This window comes from Acomys minous, assembly GCF_964271855.1.
Source record: "Acomys minous genome assembly, chromosome: 2".
NCBI lineage: Eukaryota > Metazoa > Chordata > Mammalia > Rodentia > Muridae > Acomys > Acomys minous.
Window position 1 is genome coordinate 37,337,314 of NC_140484.1, and position 19,655 is coordinate 37,356,968.

The window sequence follows — 19,655 nt, forward strand, 5'->3', positions numbered from 1 at the left end:
GGTCAGTCTCAGAGTCAGACATCTCAAAAGCACACAAATAAAAGTAAACATTGAAACGAATCTCCACAAAATTGTTGAGAACGTGAGAGCACTAAGGAGCAGTTGTGGTTTTTTTGTTTTTGTTTGTTTTTCTGGAAACATCACCATCAACTATACAATAAACAGCAAATCTCTCTTTGCTTTGCTTCAGGAACAGTGTGATGATCATGGCATAACTTGATAAAGAAATACAGAGTTTAAAACTTCATCCCTCGCCGGGTGTGGTGGCGCACGCCTTTAATCCCAGCACTCGGGAGGCAGAGGCAGGCAGATGGCTGTGAGTTCGAGGCCAGCCTGGTCTACAAAGTGAGTCCAGGACAGCCAAGGCTACACAGAGAAACCCTGTCTGGAAAAAAACAAAAACAAACAAACAAAAAAATAAAACTTCATCCCTGATCTCGTATCCAAATCACTGCTCTACCAAGTAATTTCCTTCAGCTACCCAAATAACTTCCACTAATTTTAATATGTAAAAGTCAGGAAGGAAAGAAAAATAAAACAACTGTTAGATGAAGTCCCAAAGACTGAACTGCAAGGAGGAGGCATTAATTGGGGAAATGATACATAGTTTAACAAGATTGTTAACATTTCGTTAAAGACTAGTAACACAGAGGTGACCCTACTAGAATTGTGTATCATTTACTTCAAAGTTTTCTGCTACTGGGCTTTCCACAGGACCTGTAGTCAATGAAATGAGTGACACAGAGAAGCATGTTGATGACTTCTGTCTCTGACTAATTAGAGTCAGCAGGTGACACATCTTTCTATCTTCCCAAGAGGACCACAAAGCAGCTCTGTACTTCTTTCTTGGGAAGTCCTGGGACTTCCATCCAAAGATGGGAAATCAAAGATTATTTGAGATGCAATATAACAAGCCCCTATTTAATTTACTTTTATTACTTTGGTCTTACCAAGCTTCTTAGAAATTCTCCAGGTCCCTAATCTCACCATTCATCTTCCTCTTAACCACATCTCACCAAGACTAGACCCTAGAGGCAGAGGAAGTGTACAGCACTGACTGAATATGGGCATCACATCACTGAGAACATTAACCCACCTGTTTTGGGATAATGGTCAAATGCATTTTTCAGTAGACAAGATCCTCTGTGCTTTAAATCTCGCTATTTATTATTTCATTTTTTTTTCTATTAGACTAGCCAATCTTTTCAGCCCAGGTATAGTGTGTTCTTCCATTCCCAGGGAGCATGCAGGCCTCACAATAGGGAGTCACCATGGGATCTCTTCAAGATTCAATCCCTTCAATTTAGAAAGAACTCCATGTTACAGAGAGACTATGTAGCCTCAAGGTCACAGAACTGGTTAGAAAGACAATGGACGTCCTCAGATTTCTCTTGAGCAATTGTCTCTACCAGGCAACTATTCAGGGTGTGTTGTTGGGAAGAACTGAATTTTTAGATCTCTAGCAGTTGCTTAGGACTTTTCCAGTGCATCACAAACTTCCACAATTCTAGATACAACCTAGTCAGAAGCAGAACTGGTTCTGACCTAGTGCAGAACCTTATGCATCCTCTCCTCAAAATGGAGGGCAGAAGTTGCTTTATTTTTGTAAAGATATCAAATCTTACATCATTGTATAAGAATGTTTGGGCATAGTTGATTCAAATGTAAAAAAAATTATGAAGTGAAAATGAAAAAAAAAGAAGAAAGACAATGGAAATTAAACACAGTGAAACCCACCTTTGCCAAATGCAATGTATTATGTATGTCTAAAGGATTTAAACCAGGTGTGATGGTGCATGCCTTTCATCACAGCACTCAGGAGGGAGACTAAGGTATATGCATCTCTGTGAATTTGAAGCCAGCTTAGTTGACACAGGATAGCTTCTAGGACAGTTCTAGGACAGCTAGGGCTATCTATAGTGACCATGTCTCAAAAGCCAAATGATCCCCCGGCGCATGTCTCTCTCTCTCTCTCTCTCTCTCTCTCTCTCTCTCTCTCTCTCTCTCTCTCTCTCTCTCTCTCTCCCTCCCTCCCTCTCTCTCTCTCTCCCTCTCTCTCTCTCAGTGTGTGTGTGTGTGTGTGTGTGTGTGTGTGTGTGTGTGTGTGTGTGTGTGTGTGTTTTCTAAATATGGGTTCTCATAGAGACCAAAAGAAGGTGTCAGATCCTCTGGATCTAGAGTTAGAGGAAGTTATAAAACCTCCCAACAAGAACACTAACAACCAAACTCTGGCCCGCTGGAATAGCAGCAAAAATTGCTAACCCTGATCCTTTCTTGTATTCTATTTTTGACATTTCTCACTCAAATCATACCATTGCTCAATAGAAAGTGTCCAAAGTCTTTAGAGTTACACTGATCATATGCTCTTCATTAATGAATTGTCATAACCTGTCTTTATTCAAAGCATGTTACATAGCTTTTCCCTTTGCTCCAATGCAACCCATTATCCAGAAGCCTTTCCCTTCGAAAAGCCTGCCAAGACTTCACTTCTAAGAAAACTCGTTGCCCTAAAAATAATCTTTAAACTCAAGTTACCAAAATAAAATATCCTAAATAAAACAATGGCAGAGACAGACCTGATAATGAATATGAAATATGCTAAGAACATTCTGTCACTGAAACCAAATTCACTTGTGTGTGTGTGTGTGTGTGTGTGTGTGTGTGTGTATGAGTGTATGAGGTGTGTGTGTGTGTGTGTGTGTGTGTATGTGTGTGTGTGAGTGTATGAGGGGTGTGTGTGTGTGTGTGTGTGTGTGTGTGTGTGTGTGTGTGTGATTGATGGTAGGATGAGGTCTTGAGCCACAGAAGAATGAAGCAAACTACAGCAGAGAGAAGTCGTCTGGAGAGTGTCCCATGTGAAAGGCCTCCATTTCAAAGCAGGCTCTGTCTTTTGGCTATCATCACCCAGTGCCTGTCCAGACATTCATTTCCAAGTGTTATTTCCAAATGACGCTCCAAATCAGAGTGAGAGTCAGTTGGCATGCTCAAAATTTGCTTTGGGGTGGACAAAACAACAAATGAAATGTTTTCAGAAGGAATAATAAGTCCATTCCAACACTTGCTGGGTTTAATTCATGTGTCAAGGATGTCTTTTCCCTTTGATTCCTTAGCAACCCACTTCTAGCAGAACATGGAAAATTTAATATCTATTAAAATTATATATATGTTAGCAAAAAATAAGTAAATAAAAACACTCTATACATTTTCAAGGAGAAGATGAGAAGGGAAGTCAGCTTGAACCTAGACTGTCAGAATTGGTGAGTGATCTGCATTTAGCTAAATCTAATCAGGCCTTCACACCCCGCACTGCATTTCAAGTCACAGGGCATCAGAGAGGGCAAAACATATCAGGACAGTTGAAAGAGGAACAAACATTACTTGTTGAATGGATGAATTGGCTTTTTTAGCTAAGGATTTCAATAACTCTGGATGTCCAGAGATCCCATCCGTCAAATTAAAATGGTAGTGGTAGGGTGGGGAGAGTGTGGCCTAAGGCAAAAAAGATGACAAAGTGGAAAGTGAGCAATGAACTGAAAGGAAATAAAACATTAATGAATATTTAATGTTCAGCAAAGATGCCAATTATCACTCGTGAGCTTCCAGTTTTTACTCAGAAGATAAAAGCAGTAGAAGAATGCATAGGTACTAAGCAGAACAAAAATGAGGCAATGATAACCCAGAGGAGGAAACACACACCATTGTGTTCACATGGGGATACATTTCCTCATCTCCCAAAGCAGCTGGGTGGTCCAGTGGTGAGCGCAGCTGCCTTCCAAAAGAAGTTGGTACTTCTGCCTAATACTACTGAAAGGATTTGACACCACTTTATTTTCCTTGTAAGATTTTGAAATGTGCTTACGATCTGAAGTCTCATGGGGCTGCTACACTCTCGAGCACACAGATGTCATCTAGAGAGAAAGTTCTCTAATAAAATGCACCCCCTCTTTCAGATACTGCAATCAGCGAAAGGAGGCCCACTAATGCCCTTTATTAGACGAAGTGTTATCAAGCACCACATTAATAAATGGAATAAATGGAAGGGTGCAGTTGGATGAAAATGCAAGCGTTGGTCTCTGGCTTAAGGGGTGTGTGTGTGTGTGTGTGTGTGTGTGTGTGTGTGTGTGTGTGTTCACTTTTAAAAGATAACAGAGGCCTTCTAAAAATAAGTGATCTATCTCAAGAACAAACTTCTGGCTTCGTGAAGAGTATAATAGTAACAGTTTCTATTTTAAAAATGAGCACTAATTAATAATACATCAAGTATTCATTAATAATATATATGTATATCTGTTAAGACGAGTTAAAAAGCAACACTTTGGGCTCAAGCCAGTGAGTGGCGTTAACTGAAAAGGCAGTTCCTATTGCATGCACCGTCACAGAACTTCACTTTCTAAGCCATAGCTAATTTGCCAAAACATTTTTCCTTAGTCTTGATTGACTACTAAATCTGCAGGGAAATTCGTGTTCATTTGTTAATTTTCTGGCCCCATTCTTTTTCATGCCCTATTACACATGTTGCTCCAATAGAGCAAAAGCATGCATAAGTGTAGAAATCTCTCCCACTCCCTAGTCCCCCAAATGCTCGCCCTTCCAAATGCTCCTTGGGATGCAAGTCATTGCCATGACAACCACAGGATGAGGTTTGAAGGGCACTTGGGGGCACACTTTGTAAAAGTTAATACCAGTTTGTATTTGACAAGGCCAGGGAAACACAGACAGTGGGGTCCTATTTGGTAACGAGGCACCGTTTAGCTATTTGGAATTGTCTCTCCACATCACAGCTAACGAGAATACTACCTCAAAAAAAAAAATCAGAGTGTTTTATTCAGGGATAATCCATCATTTCTCTACTGTAGCTAATTCCCTCTATGATCACTAGTAATTAAATCAAAAGATCACACATAATAGGAAAAAGAGGAATAAGGACTTGCCTTACCTGGCAAACTTTAATGAAACACCCGGCTATGCATCCCCCCCACCCCACCGCACCTCACCCCAAGGGGTTAGCACGCTTTCTTTTCTAATCAATGCTTCTTTTCCACACCTCCACACTTTGGTCCTTCCCTGTCAGGCAGGTAATCAAGGTGGATTCCCAAGGAGTTGTGAGGACTTTCCCCAGTTTCTTTAATACATTGGCTTCCAGAAACATGAGCATCGGTGGACACAGCTAGCAACTGCAGCTCAGGTGTGGTGGGAATCTTTTGTGTAACTCAGAGCTGGAGGCGGCTTCCTTCAATGTATGGGAAACAATACTTTCTCACACTCCAGTCCAGACACCAAGAGACAGACATTCTCATGCCTTTGAAAAGTCACTAGGGATAAGGTTCGTTCCTCCCTTTGTCTCTACCTGGCTGACCACCTAGCCAGGGAGCTTTTAAAATCAGGAGGAGAATCCTTTGTTCTCTCAGGTTCCATTTAAGGGAAAGTGGGTCCAAGGGCTTCCCCAGGGAAAGGAAATGAGCTCTGGAGCCAAATGCAGGAGAGGAAGAGATTTCCAGCCCGCGATTATTCTCTTCCTTCCAAATAAGAGAATTAATTGTTTGGCGGGCTAAGCGGTTAAGAAAGGTGGGGGGTGCACACAGGTAGCCTTAATCCCTTTGACAGCATCTAATTCCCTAGTGTGGCTCAGGCCATTCGGCAGGCTGGGTGGGGGGTGGGGATGGGGTAGGGGTGTGGGGAACTCTCTCCAGCCATGGGTAACACAGGCAGAGCTGCATGCATTCTCATGCCCGCCTCAGAACTGGCGTCCCAGTCCAAGTGCGAAGTTGGGCGTATAGACCTGAAAAGCAGAGTGAGAACCATTCAAAGCAGCAAGTTACAGTACCTTGAGAAGTCTGACAGATGGGAGAAAGGCTGCGTGGCATAGCTTCCGGATGGTCCAATTTAGGGGTCGAGAAGCATCAGTCTGATTCATGACCCCTTCCAAATTCCACCGGGAAGACAAGAAACTGCAAAGCTGGGCAGTGCCTAGAAAATAAACGGTCCCCCACGGCCCTGGCAGCCCATGGTCATCTCCACACCTGCAAATTCCATCAGGGCAGAGGCTTCCTGGAACTTGGGAGTCTAGTCAAGTGGCGTTCCCTGAGCCCCTGAACCTTCTTAAGAAAGCCACCTCCCCTCTCCCTGCAGCCGTGCTCATGCATACCAAATGTGGCCGAATGGAGGCACACTGCCTGCTGCTTCGGGGAGGGGATGCTTGATTTCGAAGGAGAGGGACAGCCTGCACAAAACAGCCTGTGGTCGGAGTCAGAGGAGCCTGCTCCAGAACGCGCGCTCCCTCTCCTGCTCTCCCAGCAAACGCAGGTCAGGCGTTGGGGGGGAACCAGGGCCATTTGTTTTGCTCTCTTGGTTTTTTTTTTCTCCTTATTTTGAGGGGTGGGGTGGGTGGGAGCCAGGAAAAGAGCGAAAAGCAACAAAAATGAAGCCAGAAGGAGAACTTGTACTTTCTTGCACAAAGCATCTTTGAGGGGCTGGAAACTGGCGCAGGGGGAGGGGCGAGGACACCGGGAGGGAGAAGGGATGCCTCTGGATGATAAAATAAATGCTTCCTTTTTGATTTGTGTGACATAATAAATTGAGAGCTATCGTAAAATGGATCTATAGTACAAGGAGATCCCTGCTGTGTTCTGAGGTCTTTTATTAACTGTGATTGACAGTCTTCACCCTGATACAAGCGCGCTATGGATAAATGATAGATGATAGTCAGGGGCACACACACACACACACACACACACACACACACACACACACACACACACACACGGGACAGCGAGTTATTCATGGCATACAAAGCTTTGCAAAAGAATGCATTTGTGACTTACCTTTTTAGCAATAGTAGTTTCTAAATTGGGGATATCCCCGAAAGACAGACCTTCTCTGAAACAAAGTTTAACCCTTAAAGTGCTGTGTAGCTTTACTGCCCACAAAAGATGGTTTCCTCAAGTGAGTATTTCCCCTCCTCACAATAATTCTTGGAGGCAGTTTTAACAAAGTATAGCTGCATTGGAGTATGGAATTTTAAAAGCTGCCACGGTGAAAGAGAATAAAAGAACTTTTCCATTTAAAGGCAGAAATTGGCCAATTTCACATAGAGAAGGGAAGCTCAGGAGGGCTGAGCAGGTTGGTCATGTCATGCCCCTTACCTGGTCTACCCACTCTCCCCAGGCACCAAACTTCAGTGGTTAGTACTGATCACAGACTCTTCTCTAGAGAATCCCCACACCCTCACCCTTACATGCTTCTAGGGTACTTCAAGTTTCCACCTATTTCCTTCCCAGTGTCTGTAGAGATTTTCCATTTTTAATTAACCAGAAGAAATGGGTAATAACCCCCCTCCTCTTTCCCCTCCCCCTCCCCCTCCCATGACTACCCTGGGTTCTGGGAGGCAATCCAGGGAGGGTTAGAACAGATGTGAGACAAGGCTGCCTTTTAGCATCAGGAACAAAGAATGTAACAAATACCTGGCACCTGAGTCACTGCACCATTTCCTAAAGTGCTCCAGAGTCAGAGATGCAGACTGACTAGAACATAAAAATTCATGCATCACATTAATTCCTATTAAAGCAGTATCCATTTAACAGAAATCACACAAGGCTCATTTTCTGTCACCATCCTACTTCCACAATGGGGAGAAGGACATTTTAAAGTGTTAACCATGCCGGGCATGCTGTTGGACACTTTACATCATGTAAATTCTCACTAATGGCATCACCCCCAGGCAGATGCTACTATCATCTTCCTACCTATTACACAGAATAAGCAAGTGAAGTCCAGAGAAATTAATCATGTATAGCACAGAGAGCAAAACTGGGGCCAGGATTAGAGTCATTTAGTGAGCTGTAAAGATAAGCTTTCTTTTCTGTTTCTTTCATAAAGCGAGGCAATGACACTAAAACCTTTGCCTCCATTTCCTGGCCCTATAATGTGATGTAAGAGTTGAAAACAAAATGGAGTAAGAGCTCAGTATGTCCCTCACATGTGGCATGTCAGTGGGGTTTGTCTAACCTCCTAAATCCTAAAATCAGGTTTCAGAGTCCACAAAATGAAATCTTCTTATCTTCTATGTAGATTGGAGTCTTCTATCTCTGAGATGGAGATAATCACACAACTACAAATCCAGGGTTCTTGTGATGCCAATGAACTACTAGTAGTGAGGCACTTAGAATACAGTGTTGGGCTTTTCCTAGGCCCCTCCCACCAGGATTCATCTTCTAGGTAGCATGCCCCTCCTCCATACTGGGAATCCGCTGACCTTCGCATTACAGATACTCTCTGTATATGTTTTGCAGTACCAGGTGATGAGGCCAAGCGAGACAAATTAAACCTGGATGCTGTCTATGAATTGTGAGGTTTAACAAATGAAGTAAAGAAGACTGCAAAGGCAGTGGGGCTTTCTTCGGACTTTTCTTACAGAATGACAGCCAACAGATTGCCAACTATTGCCTTATGTGAGGCTACCAGAAGCCAGCGCCTCTTGGCTACTAAAGACCCTCAAGTGGTGTCTTTGCGGTTGGGGGAAACCAGCTCGGTCAGAAGGCAAGAACGTCACAGCCCCTTGCTGTTCCAAAGTGTCAAGAACACCATGAAAATGAGAGCATCCTTCTGAAACCACAGGCTTTGATCCTCTTAGCTCCTTTAATTTTTAAGACTAACTTTGGTCAGAAACATAGTTAGGGGTTGTGTGAAATGAGGAAGTGGGAGGTGTCACATTCTCTCTAATGGTAATTAGAGGGATGAGCACAAAACCTTCTGGGAGTAGATTTAGAGGCTACACAGCAAAGAAGAAGATCAAAAGGATGAGTGGCTTGAGGAGGCATCCTCCCATCACTGGAGCAATTTGTGCCAGGATTATTTGCTGCCAAATATCTAAAGAGGGGGTTTCAGGATCCCCCCTTCTGATTTAGAAGAAATGTTTTCTATTTTGTTTCCCACATAGAATGCGTTCTTTCATGCCATAAGAGAGGAACCTAAGAGGAGAAAGAGAAGCTGTAGCTTGGTCAAGGCAGATAAAGTCCGACACATCCAAAATGCTCATTTTAAATGATATGACTGTGTGTGTTTACAAATCTAAATGATCATATAACCTTTTATTATTCCTGAAAGTAGCAAATCAGGTGAGTTAAATGTTCACATTCTAAAGTGTGTCTTCCAACATATTTTCATTCTCTTTTATAGTATGCAAGCCCTCTTCCCATTGGCCATCTTTTAGCTTAGGCTCTGTGCAGATACTGTTGTAACTACAGGTGGTTTATATTTTATCCTTCAACACCATGCTCCCTTGTCAGGAAAGTCAAGACAGTCTGATAGAACATTGTACCAAATATCAGTCTTCATCATATCCCTCCGATATAGAGGGACTAAGTTGAAAACTTAAGGACACTAGGACACGCACAATGAACAGGTAGATCAGAAGACCCAAACCCTCCTCCCCAAGTGCTTATACGAACTTTGATGTCTATTACTGTGATAAACACCTCATGAGCAAAAGCAACTTGGGAAGGAAAGAGTTTATTTGGTGAATAGGTTATAGTACTTCACTCAGGTAAGGCAAGGCAGGAAGTCAAGGCAGTAACCTGGAGGCAGGACCTGAAGCAGAGACCACAGAGGAACTCTGCTCATTGGCTTGCTCTCCATGGCTTGCACAACCTGCTTTCTTACACAATCCAGAATGATCTGTTCAGGTTAGCACTGCGTACAGTTGAGCTGGGCATCATTAATCAAGACAATGTCTTCCAGACATGCCCACAGGCCAGAGTAATGGAGGCAACTCTTAACCTGAGGTTTCCTCTTTCCAGGTACCCCAGTTTGCGTTAAGGTGACAAAAACTAACCAGCACATATGCTGTGGTGGTTGGAAGGAGAATGATCTCCATAGGCTCACATGTTTGAATATTGATCCCCGTTTAGTTGAACTGCTCAGGAATGATTAGGAGATTAATGGAAGAAGTGTATCATTGGGGGTGGACTTTGAGGTTTCAAAAGCCAATGCCATTCTCACTTTTTGTTGTCTCTGTCTCTGACTCTCCCGCCCCCCCCCGCCCCCGCCTCTTCCTCTCTCTCCCCTGCTCCTCTCTCTATGCCATATGCTTGTGGACAAGATGTAAGCTTTCAGCTACTGCTCCAGTGCCATACCTGCCTGCCATGCTATTCATGAACTCTAACTAACCTGAAACTGTAAGCCCCCAAGAAGTACCCTATAAGAAGCCTGTATTGTAGTAGCCTTAGGCATGGTGTTTCTTTTCAGTTAGAGAAAAGTAACTAAGAGAGAAGTTGTTGGTACCAAGAAGTGACTGGCCTGATCATGCTGATTTTGGAAGAACGAGTAGACTTTGGAACTTTGGATTAGGAAAGCATTTGTGTGTTGCAGGCAGTGCTTAACAGGCAGTTGAAAGACAATAAACTCTTTTCCTACATGTTGCCTTGGCCATGGTTTATCTTCATAGCAATAAAAAAAAAAAGAAGATATACATTCAAACACAAAATATTCCAAAATAATTTTGTAATTTTTTGTTATTATACCATTGAAATCTTTGAACAATTGAGCATTTAATTGGATGTGTATTTCAGGAGCTTACTTTTGAGTATGGTCTCAACAGGGCTGATGATATTCCAGCATTCGGGAGAAGTATCCACAACCAAACTATGTTGTCTCTGTATGTATCTGCCTCCACTTCAAAATTCTGTAATGGTCTTAACATTCTCCTTATTTATGACTGGCCTCAACCAAGAGCTGTCTCTTTTTCTTTTTAAAGGTGAATGTTTATTTCTATGAATGTGAGTGTATTCCGTGTGTGTGTGTGTGTGTGTGTGTGTAAGAGAGACAGAGAGACAGAGACTTTGGAACCCCTCGAGCTGGAGATTATGAGCTGCCTAATGTGGATGCTAGAAATTTAACTGGTCCTCTAGAAGAGCAGGAAGCAGTGTTAACTGCTGGGCCTCTTCTCCAGGGCTCAGTTCATAGCTTTCTTGTATTCTTCTAGCTCAATAGTTTTGTCAAAAAGATCATTTGTGTTGAGAACATTGTGGTAATTAACATTTTTGTCTGAAAAACATATTTTCTTTTAAGTGATTCATTTCTTTTTAAACTGTACTCAGAGCTATAAACATTTTAGGACTTCTCTGATGTTTTTACAGTATATTTTAAAATGTAAAATCTCATTATAGACCCTACTGATCAATAACACTGTTATTAATTATTTCCAAATATGTTGTTCTTCAAATAGATTAAATAATTCCCCCCTTTGGAATTCTTTTATGGATAATGGATTCTGAAATATACTAAACTATATTAAAATAAATTACTCATTTTTAAAACTAGCCTAAGCAGCATTTGTTTCATATATTAAAAAAAAAGTATCTCAATGAGATAATTTTATACTACTCTACTATTCCTCCAACACTGGGTTGTTTTTCATGCCTGCTCCCCACCCTCCACATAAATGTCTCATGTGACATGGACTGAGTGAGGCTTTGAGGCAGATTATTGCATGGTTGGGCAGCTTCAACTGGCAGAAGTTCTTAAGGCTGTGGTGGAATGTGCAAGACCAGTTTCCCCAGTGCTATTCTGGACTGCACTCAAACAGACCTATGTAGCCCTCCATGTTTCCACAGCGGACAATCTCTCTTCTCACCATGGCATGCAGTAGACATCCTCTTCAGGGCTATGAGAATGCAGCCTCTTCAGAGATGCGTTCATTACTGTGTCACTGGGGTACTTAAGATATAGCAATGTTTTATTCCTCTTAAGCCTTTGAAATACTTTCCACAGAGGTATTTTAGGGAGCTTTGAAAAATTTCGTGTTCAATTTAGCCTCTTCTGAAATTTTCACCAGTAAGCCTATGCAATGTTGACTTTAAATAATAGTGCCCACATACACAGAAAATTGACATTCTATACATACAGAAAATGAGGGAGGGAAGGAGGGGAAGAGAGAGTTGAAGGGAGGGAGGGAGGGAGGGAGAGAGAGAGAAGGAGAGAAGGAGAGAAAAAGAGAATAAACTTGAATTGATAATTATAAAATCATCTTTTAAAACATTTAGACCTGGCTTGAAGGAATGTAGGTTGTATTGGGCTAATGAGAAGCTCACGCTGGTAGAAGAAAAGCATCCTTTTGTGTATCTTTATCAGATAGTGTTGACATTAGACTCAGTTCTTCTTCCTTTTATTCACTACACGGACCTGAACCTAGCAGATGCAGCTATTTACCTAGCAGACCAGTTGCATCTGCTATTGAAGCCTTAGTTTCTCTGTGTAGAAACAAAGTCCACTATAATGTCCATATTTCGGTAAAAAATAGAAGCAATTATCACGACACTAATAGTGAAAGGTGCATGTGACTGCAACTATTATTAATATTAATAGTATGAGTTACCTTGTTCAATGGCTCTGATGATAGTTCATCCCAATGGCAAGGACCCAGGACCAGGGATCCAATGTCCTGGACTTAGAACCCAGCTTTACCATTTATAAGATGATTTGGGAATGACACTTAATTTTTATGGCATTTTGATGTTCTCTGCAAACTGGGGGTTTAATGCTAATCCACATTAAAAGAATATCATTTAACTAGTTATTCATAGATGCAGAGGTCAGAGAAGAGGACCTTATCTGCTACCCAGGCTCAAAAGTATTTGTGATTATTCTAGCTGAAGTGACAGGTGTTATTCAGCCCATTGCTGTTGCTCCAAGGATACACAGTAGCATTAAAGGAGGAAATCATGATTACCTCATAAATGGGGCAGAGGCACAAGTGTTACCACGCATGCTAAAGTAGAATCAAAGGAAAATATTTTTAAACAAATAAAATGTAAAACATCTTCACCCCTCTCTTTTTGTTACTCGTGTAGGAGGAGCCACTTCAGAAAACAGAGGATACCACACACACCTGACTTTCCTGACACTTCCCTCTCTGTAAGCTAAAGGCAATCACACATCTATGAAGAAAATATAAAACGAACATATAAAATGCGTTACTTTGAAAAATATGTAAACAGCTCGTACTTCGCTAAACATAGAAAGCACACATGCTAAATGGAACATATATACCATGACCGGCCCCTCCCCTCAAATTTTAGGGGTCATTGTAGAAGAGAAGAACGTGGGAAGGTGTATAAGAGCCTGGGGCAGTGGCTGCCTAAAAGAAAGCAGTGTCCTTTGGACTTGGCGAGGCATCCACACATAGGAACTCACAGCAGCTGTGACGGCATGCACAAGGCCTGTGCAAACCCAAGCCAGACCAAACCCCAGCAGGGAGGGGAGAGCTGGGCATGACATCCCATCCTAGCGAAGGAGCTGTGGGCAACTGGAAGCTGCTGGGAGAAGATGCATCTGCCTTCTCTAACAGTAAGACCCCCATAAGTTGGCCATGCTCTGCTAGAGGGCCACACAACCAAGCATATTTGGGCAGCACAAATTGTTCTGAATGTGCTTTTTATAAAAAGCAGAAGACAGAAAATTGAGTGGGTAGGGAAAGGGAGTTGATCTGTGAAGAGCTAAAGGAGGGGGGTAAGTAAGACCAAAATGTCTTGTCTGAAATTCTCCAATAACTAATAAAATATTGCTTAAAAAGTTGCACTTGCACACATAAAGTGTACAGCAAATTTCAAAGACCAGAAGCTAAACTACATCCACATTTAGCTTTGAAATCCTATTACCTCCATTCATAATGGAGATGATTTCTTTTTTCTTTTTTTTTCTTTTTTTTTCTTTTTTTTTTTTGCAATGAGTCTAAAATTTTAATGAGTCCATGGAGCCTTGTTAAAAGAATAAGAATTTGAGATGTTCATTTTAAACTACTTTATAGCCACAATTTCCTGATATCTGTGATGATGCTACTTGCTACTGCAGCTTTTCTCTCTACTCTAAGCTTAGATATGTGTAACACAACTGAGTACAAATAGTTACACCTCTGTGTATACCATAGACAACTTTGTTTTTTTTTTTCAAAGATTTATTTATTATTATGTATACAAAGCTCTGCCTGCATGTACACCTGCAGGCCAGAGGAGGGCATCAGATCACATTATAGATGGTTGTGAGCCACCACGTGGTTGCTGGGAATTGAACTCATGACCTCTGGAAGAGCAGTCAGTGCTCTTAACCGCTGAGCCATCTCTCCAGCCCTAGACAAATTTGTTATAAAATTCATCAACTCTACCAAGTTGTTAATGACCCCATGATTTAATACTTGTGGGATAGGGAGACATAACCAGTTAATCTCCAGTTCATTCTGAAAGAAATTGTATCAGTTCAAGAGGATCTGAGAACGTCATTGCTAACAGTGCAGCTTATGAAAGGTGCTGGCCAGAGGATAGTCAAACATGCACATGTTCAAGCTTGGACCTTCCATATATCCCCGCAAATGTCCTCTGGCTCTCCACCAGTGAGAGGCCTTTGCAGCCACACATTGCGTCTTGTGCATCTTGAGTCTCTGATGCTGCTGACCAGCCCCACATCAGAACATAAGGTCTGCTCACCTGGGAAGCAGAGCCATACTGTGATCTGGGAGGAACGTCATGATGAAAGCTAATGAAAACTGTACTTATTGTACCTATTTATTTTGTCACCCTTCCAGGAGATGTGTCACTGTGTTTAGTCTGCTATTTTCAACAACTATGAGTTATATTCATAGTAGCTCAGGAATTAGATGATTTTAATTGGTTGACCAGAGTTGTATTTTTGACTCTTTATCTTTTTACCTTGTGAAGGGGCTTAAAAATCAATGCAAACTGCATGAATTTTGATGCCAGGGTGAACTAGGTTTGAAACCCTGTTAAGTTATCTGACAATTAATACAATTCTATAAGTCCTAATCTTTAAAACAGATAGGGATGATTAAGATAATGCCGAAACGATTGGCAACTTGTTAAGTAGTAACCACAAAGAGCACAAGGTACCAAGGGCACAATATATGCCTCTTAACACACTCAGGACATTTGCAGCATTATCTCAATATTATGAACAAAAGAACAATCTCTCCTCAATATTCCTTCAGGACATCTTGTGATGCAAGGTAGACTTAAGTCTAGGTCCATCTGATTCTATCATCTATATTTGTACATATTATAAGATACTGATGGCAAGTTTAAAGGAAGAGGATGAAGTAAAGTTCTTCTGACTTTCCATGAAGAAAGCAGCATTTGAGATGTTTAACCTGAACCAAGGCAAAGTGATTCTGGAGGATCCACTTTAACACCGGAGGCTGGACAGCTCAGGCAGGCCACAAGTCATCCAGTGGCTCTGGCTTTTGTTTGCCCCATGGGGTCCTACTCTACCTCCTAAGTTGTACTTCTAGTAGGTGGACCTCTACTGTGAGACAAAGACTGTCCATATTCATCCGGCATGCCCAGTATTTATTTAACAGCTCCCTTCCCACAGGGAACTTATGGAGTGGAAAATAATGTTCCTTCAGGTTTTTTTGTTTTGTTTTGTTTTTTGGCAGGTTCAGTTTTTTTTTTTAACACATATAAATTTGTTTCATTCTTACCACCATCTATTTATTTCCACTTGTATTTTCTAGATGAGGAAAACAACACTTACCTAAAAGTTGAATGTGTACACAAGTGTATCATGCAAGCCTTCGGAGCCATGGTTTTATATGTTGTGTGAGGTTTGATGACATATTTTTTTGAAAACCTACTTTTAAGGCAACTGAAATAGTTCCAGATATCTACTGCAGCATGCCACTCCAGCAACTTATAACAGCCACAGGTGGTTTCAGCCATACAATGATGCATTTGGGCCAAAACTGAATGGCTATCCCAGCCAATTCAAATCAATGATGCCTATGTAATCATTTAAACCAAGTTTTGATAATTATTCAAGGTTACTTGATTTTTATATGAGGCACTATTAATAGAAAAAGAAATATAACGTTCCCAAGGCAGGAGGAGGGGTGAGAAGAAACTTGTGCAATGGTTGTTTTGGTAAATAGTAGATAGAAACGAAAACCTTACATTGAGATTCTGTCAGAGGTCTAGGAGAGGAGAATAGGGCAGAAGAGGGAGGGAGAGAGGGAGGGAGGGAGGGAGGGACTGGGAAGATACACGCAAGGGGACAACAACTGGGATGTAATCTGAATAAATTATAGTAAATTAAAAAAAGATTCGTGGAAAATAATAGTGAAGGAGACAGATAGAGTGGAGAGTGGGATATTACTTTCTCACATACTCTGGTGCCTCATCTTTGACCATGTCCCCTGGAGGGGGAGACCTGGTGGCACTCAGAGGAAGGACAGCAGGTTACCAAGAAGAGACTTGATACCCTATGATCATATAGAGGGGGAGGTAATCCCCCTCAGGAACAGTCAGAGGGGAAGGAAATAAGGGGAAAATGGGAGGGAGGGAAGAATGGGAGGATACAAGGGATGGGATAACCATTGAGATGTAACAAGAATAAGTTAATAAAGGAGGAAAAAAATCACTGGCATACACACACAAAAAAAAGATTACAAGAGCCAGTGGAGCCGGATGCCCACTGCCTGACACTGTGTTCAAAACATGACAAGGAAGTTGTATCCATGCCATCTCAACAATACAGTTGCTTAAACATCATCTGAATAATGATATCACCAGGTAACATATACCATAGACTCGGGGCGTTATACAAGGTCCTAACCCTAGATTATGAGCTACAGTGAGTCAATGGCCACTGAGAGAGGAAAAATAAATCTTACTCAGAGAAAAAATAGTTTATCATACATATATATAATTAATATCTATCTCTCCATATAATTAATATCTAGCAATCTATATCTATCTCTATTGATAGATATGTCGATGGATGAAATCTTGAATTTGAGTGGCAGTCAGGGAAAGACACTGGAAGAGTTGGGGGAGGGACAGGCTGGGTAGAATTGATATAAATATATCAGTGCTTACATAAGAAATTAAAAAAAAATAAATGCAAAATAATAAGTAGGCAAGGTTAGATAATACGAATGCTTTTTCTTGTCCCTTAATTAAATCATATGCAAACACGTGGACAGCTACAGATCAAATGAAAGAAGGATAAATTTCATTTTATAAAACTATAGAAGTGTTTAAAACATCAAGTCAAGTCACCGTCATGAGTGACATGACCTTGTCTCCTCTCAGGTCCCTTCTATAGGGCTGAGAGATGATCTACTCCCCACCTTGGTTTTCAGGATTGTGACTCATTGACTCTGCTCATCTTTTCAGCCTTAACAGTGGACCATTATCACCATCCATCATACTTCAATAGCTTCTGAGTTTCTTGACACAAGACTGTTTTGTGCATTCTTTGTTCTGCCGGTGTGTTCCTCCCTCTAGTTCTTCCCCAAGTGTGGCTCCTTCACAAGGCTGGAAGCCCAGCTCGAGTAGAATCTTTAAGAGTCCTTCCAGCACATCCTTAGAAGTTCCTTAGTACCTACTGCATCTCTCTCTTTAAATACTTTTCTACTTTTTAGAGCATGTAACTCTTTAAATGGTTGGTTTACTTCTTTTTCATCCCCACCTCCTATTTTCATGTAATTTCTAGAGGACAGCCTACCACTGTATACTAGGGCACAGCAGAGTTTCTGGAACATTGTGTGAAGTCAGTCAAATGTCTCTTGGCTACAGAATGAACAAGCAAGAATAAACGGACCAAAGGTGAGGCACCGGAGTATGTGAGAAAGTAATATCCCACTTTCCACTCTACTGTGGAGAGTGTTCTGTCCTTTGGCTAGATCTGGGTAGGGGTTTAAGGTTTACCGCCTGTATTGTCCTTGGCTGGTGCCTTAGTTTGAGCGGGACCCCTGGGCCCAAATCTGCCTATCATAATGTTCTACTTGTAGGCTTCTAGGACCCTCTGGATCCTTCTACTTTGCCTTTCTCCCACGATTCTCTCATCTAGAGTCCCACTAGAATGTCCTCCCCTCTGTCTCAGTTTCCTGGTAAGTGAAGGCTTTCGTAGGACATGCCCCTTGGCCTAATATGCAGATATAAGTGAGTATATACCATTTGAGTCTTTCTGCTTCTGGGTTAACTCACTCATTATGATCATTTCTAGCTCAATCCATTTATCCACAAGGGGGAGACCTGGTGGCACTCAGAGGAAGGACAGCAGGTTACCAATAAGAGACTTGATACCCTATGAACATATACAGGGGGAGGTAATCCCCCTCAGGAACAGTCATAGGGGAGGGGAATAAGGGGAAAATGGGAGGGAGGGAAGAATGGGAGGATACAAGGGATGGGATAACCATTGAGAAGTAACAAGAATAAATTAATAAAGGAGAAAAAAAAAGAAAAAAAAGAAAAAAATCACAGTCAGAAAAAAGTAACACTTTTAATTCATTAAACACGTATCAAATTAAAAAAAAAATTCTTAAAAGAACCCGTCACACAACAGCTCAGCATTTAGTTGTTGAATCATTGGAATTGAACTGTGGCTTCTCAAAACCAAAGTGGAAGCCACACACACACATACATACACACACACACACACACACACACACACACACACACACACACACACAAAAGAATAAATGGACCTAGACCTCCTACAGATATATAGTTAATGTGCAGCTTGTGCATCCCTATAAATGGGAGAACCAGCTGTCTTTGACTCTGTTGCCTGTCTTTGGATCCCCTTTCCCTAGCTGGGCTGGCTTGGTAGGCCTCAGGGGTAGAGAGTGTGCTTAGTCCTGCTGTGACTTGATATGTCAGAGTGGGTGAGTAACCCTTGCGGGCAGCCTCCCCTTCTCTGAGAAGAAGGGGAGGGGGGCGTGGGAGGAGGGGACATGAGGGTGGAACTGGGAGGAGAGGAGGGAAGGGACTGAAATCAGGCTGTAAAATGATTAAATAAATAAATGAAAAAGAATAAGTGTACTAGGCATATTTTTTATAACCATCTCTTCTAGGTCATTTAGAAGAATCTCATAATGCATGGTATTTATTAACAGACTGAAATTTTCTTCGGGCTCTTTCGCTTTCTCTCAGTCTCAACCCTGAAGTTCTTAAAAGTCTAAGAACTGCTACTAAAAATTAATGAAAAGAAAAACCTACAGGCTCTTACTTCAACTACAGAGCAAGCTCTAAGCACAGAGGTACTTGGTAAAGAGAAGCAAAGCGAACAACAGGGAACTATAGCCATAAGCAGCAATGATGTGACATAACTCCTGTGAAAGGACCCAGGTACCACTCCTCATTGCGTAAGAGTGTCAGACATCCCCTGTGAAGACAGCTCAGTAAAAGCCTAACTAGAGAAAAGCTCTTCATGAGGGAGAGCCTGGACTTTACACACAGATGCAAATCTCTATTCAAGTGTAGGCATAGCCACCTACACATCAGCAGTAGCAACCAGATTCACAATTAATCATCATCAGCATTTAATATTAATTCCTCACAATCATATAATATTTCTTACCCACAAATATGCCGATATGTTGGTAATAATGGTATAATTACTAACTTTGTCTTATAGAGGAGCAAGCAGGCACATTGAACATGGCTTGACTTACACCAGCATCCCTAGCCTCAGCACCTCTTGCTCCTTTCACTGGACTCTGTGACCTCTTCAAGACAAAGTTAGTTAGTTCTTAAAGCAAACCACATACTGAGTCTTATTTTCAAAATATAATCTTCAGAAAAAGTAATGGTTTACCTAATAGCATGGATAAATCTCAAAATAATTAGATTCTGGAAAAGACTAAC

General features: G+C 41.6%; 1 protein-coding gene and 1 long non-coding RNA gene across 20 annotated transcripts in view; one reads left to right on the forward strand and one right to left on the reverse strand.

The window, feature by feature from the left end:
* TRPM3 (transient receptor potential cation channel subfamily M member 3) overlaps nucleotides 1–19,655 on the reverse strand; it is an 809,383-nt gene that overhangs the window by 507,160 nt on the left and 282,568 nt on the right. Inside the window, exon 1 of one of the 19 annotated variants that reach the window (XM_084750070.1) lies at nucleotides 5,825–6,257. The exons of 17 other annotated variants lie outside the window; for them this stretch is intronic. In XM_084750070.1, the coding sequence (XP_084606196.1) occupies nucleotides 5,825–5,914 (90 nt within the window). In that variant the 5' untranslated portion in view covers nucleotides 5,915–6,257. Of the gene's footprint in view, nucleotides 1–5,824; nucleotides 6,258–19,655 lie in introns of those variants that run through there. One more of the 19 variants, XM_084750059.1, reaches the window with a different exon arrangement.
* On the forward strand, nucleotides 6,165–10,444 carry LOC311579555. The gene is made up of 3 exons (XR_014773187.1): nucleotides 6,165–6,303; nucleotides 8,289–8,497; nucleotides 10,097–10,444. It is a non-coding gene; the product is annotated as an uncharacterized lncRNA (long non-coding RNA).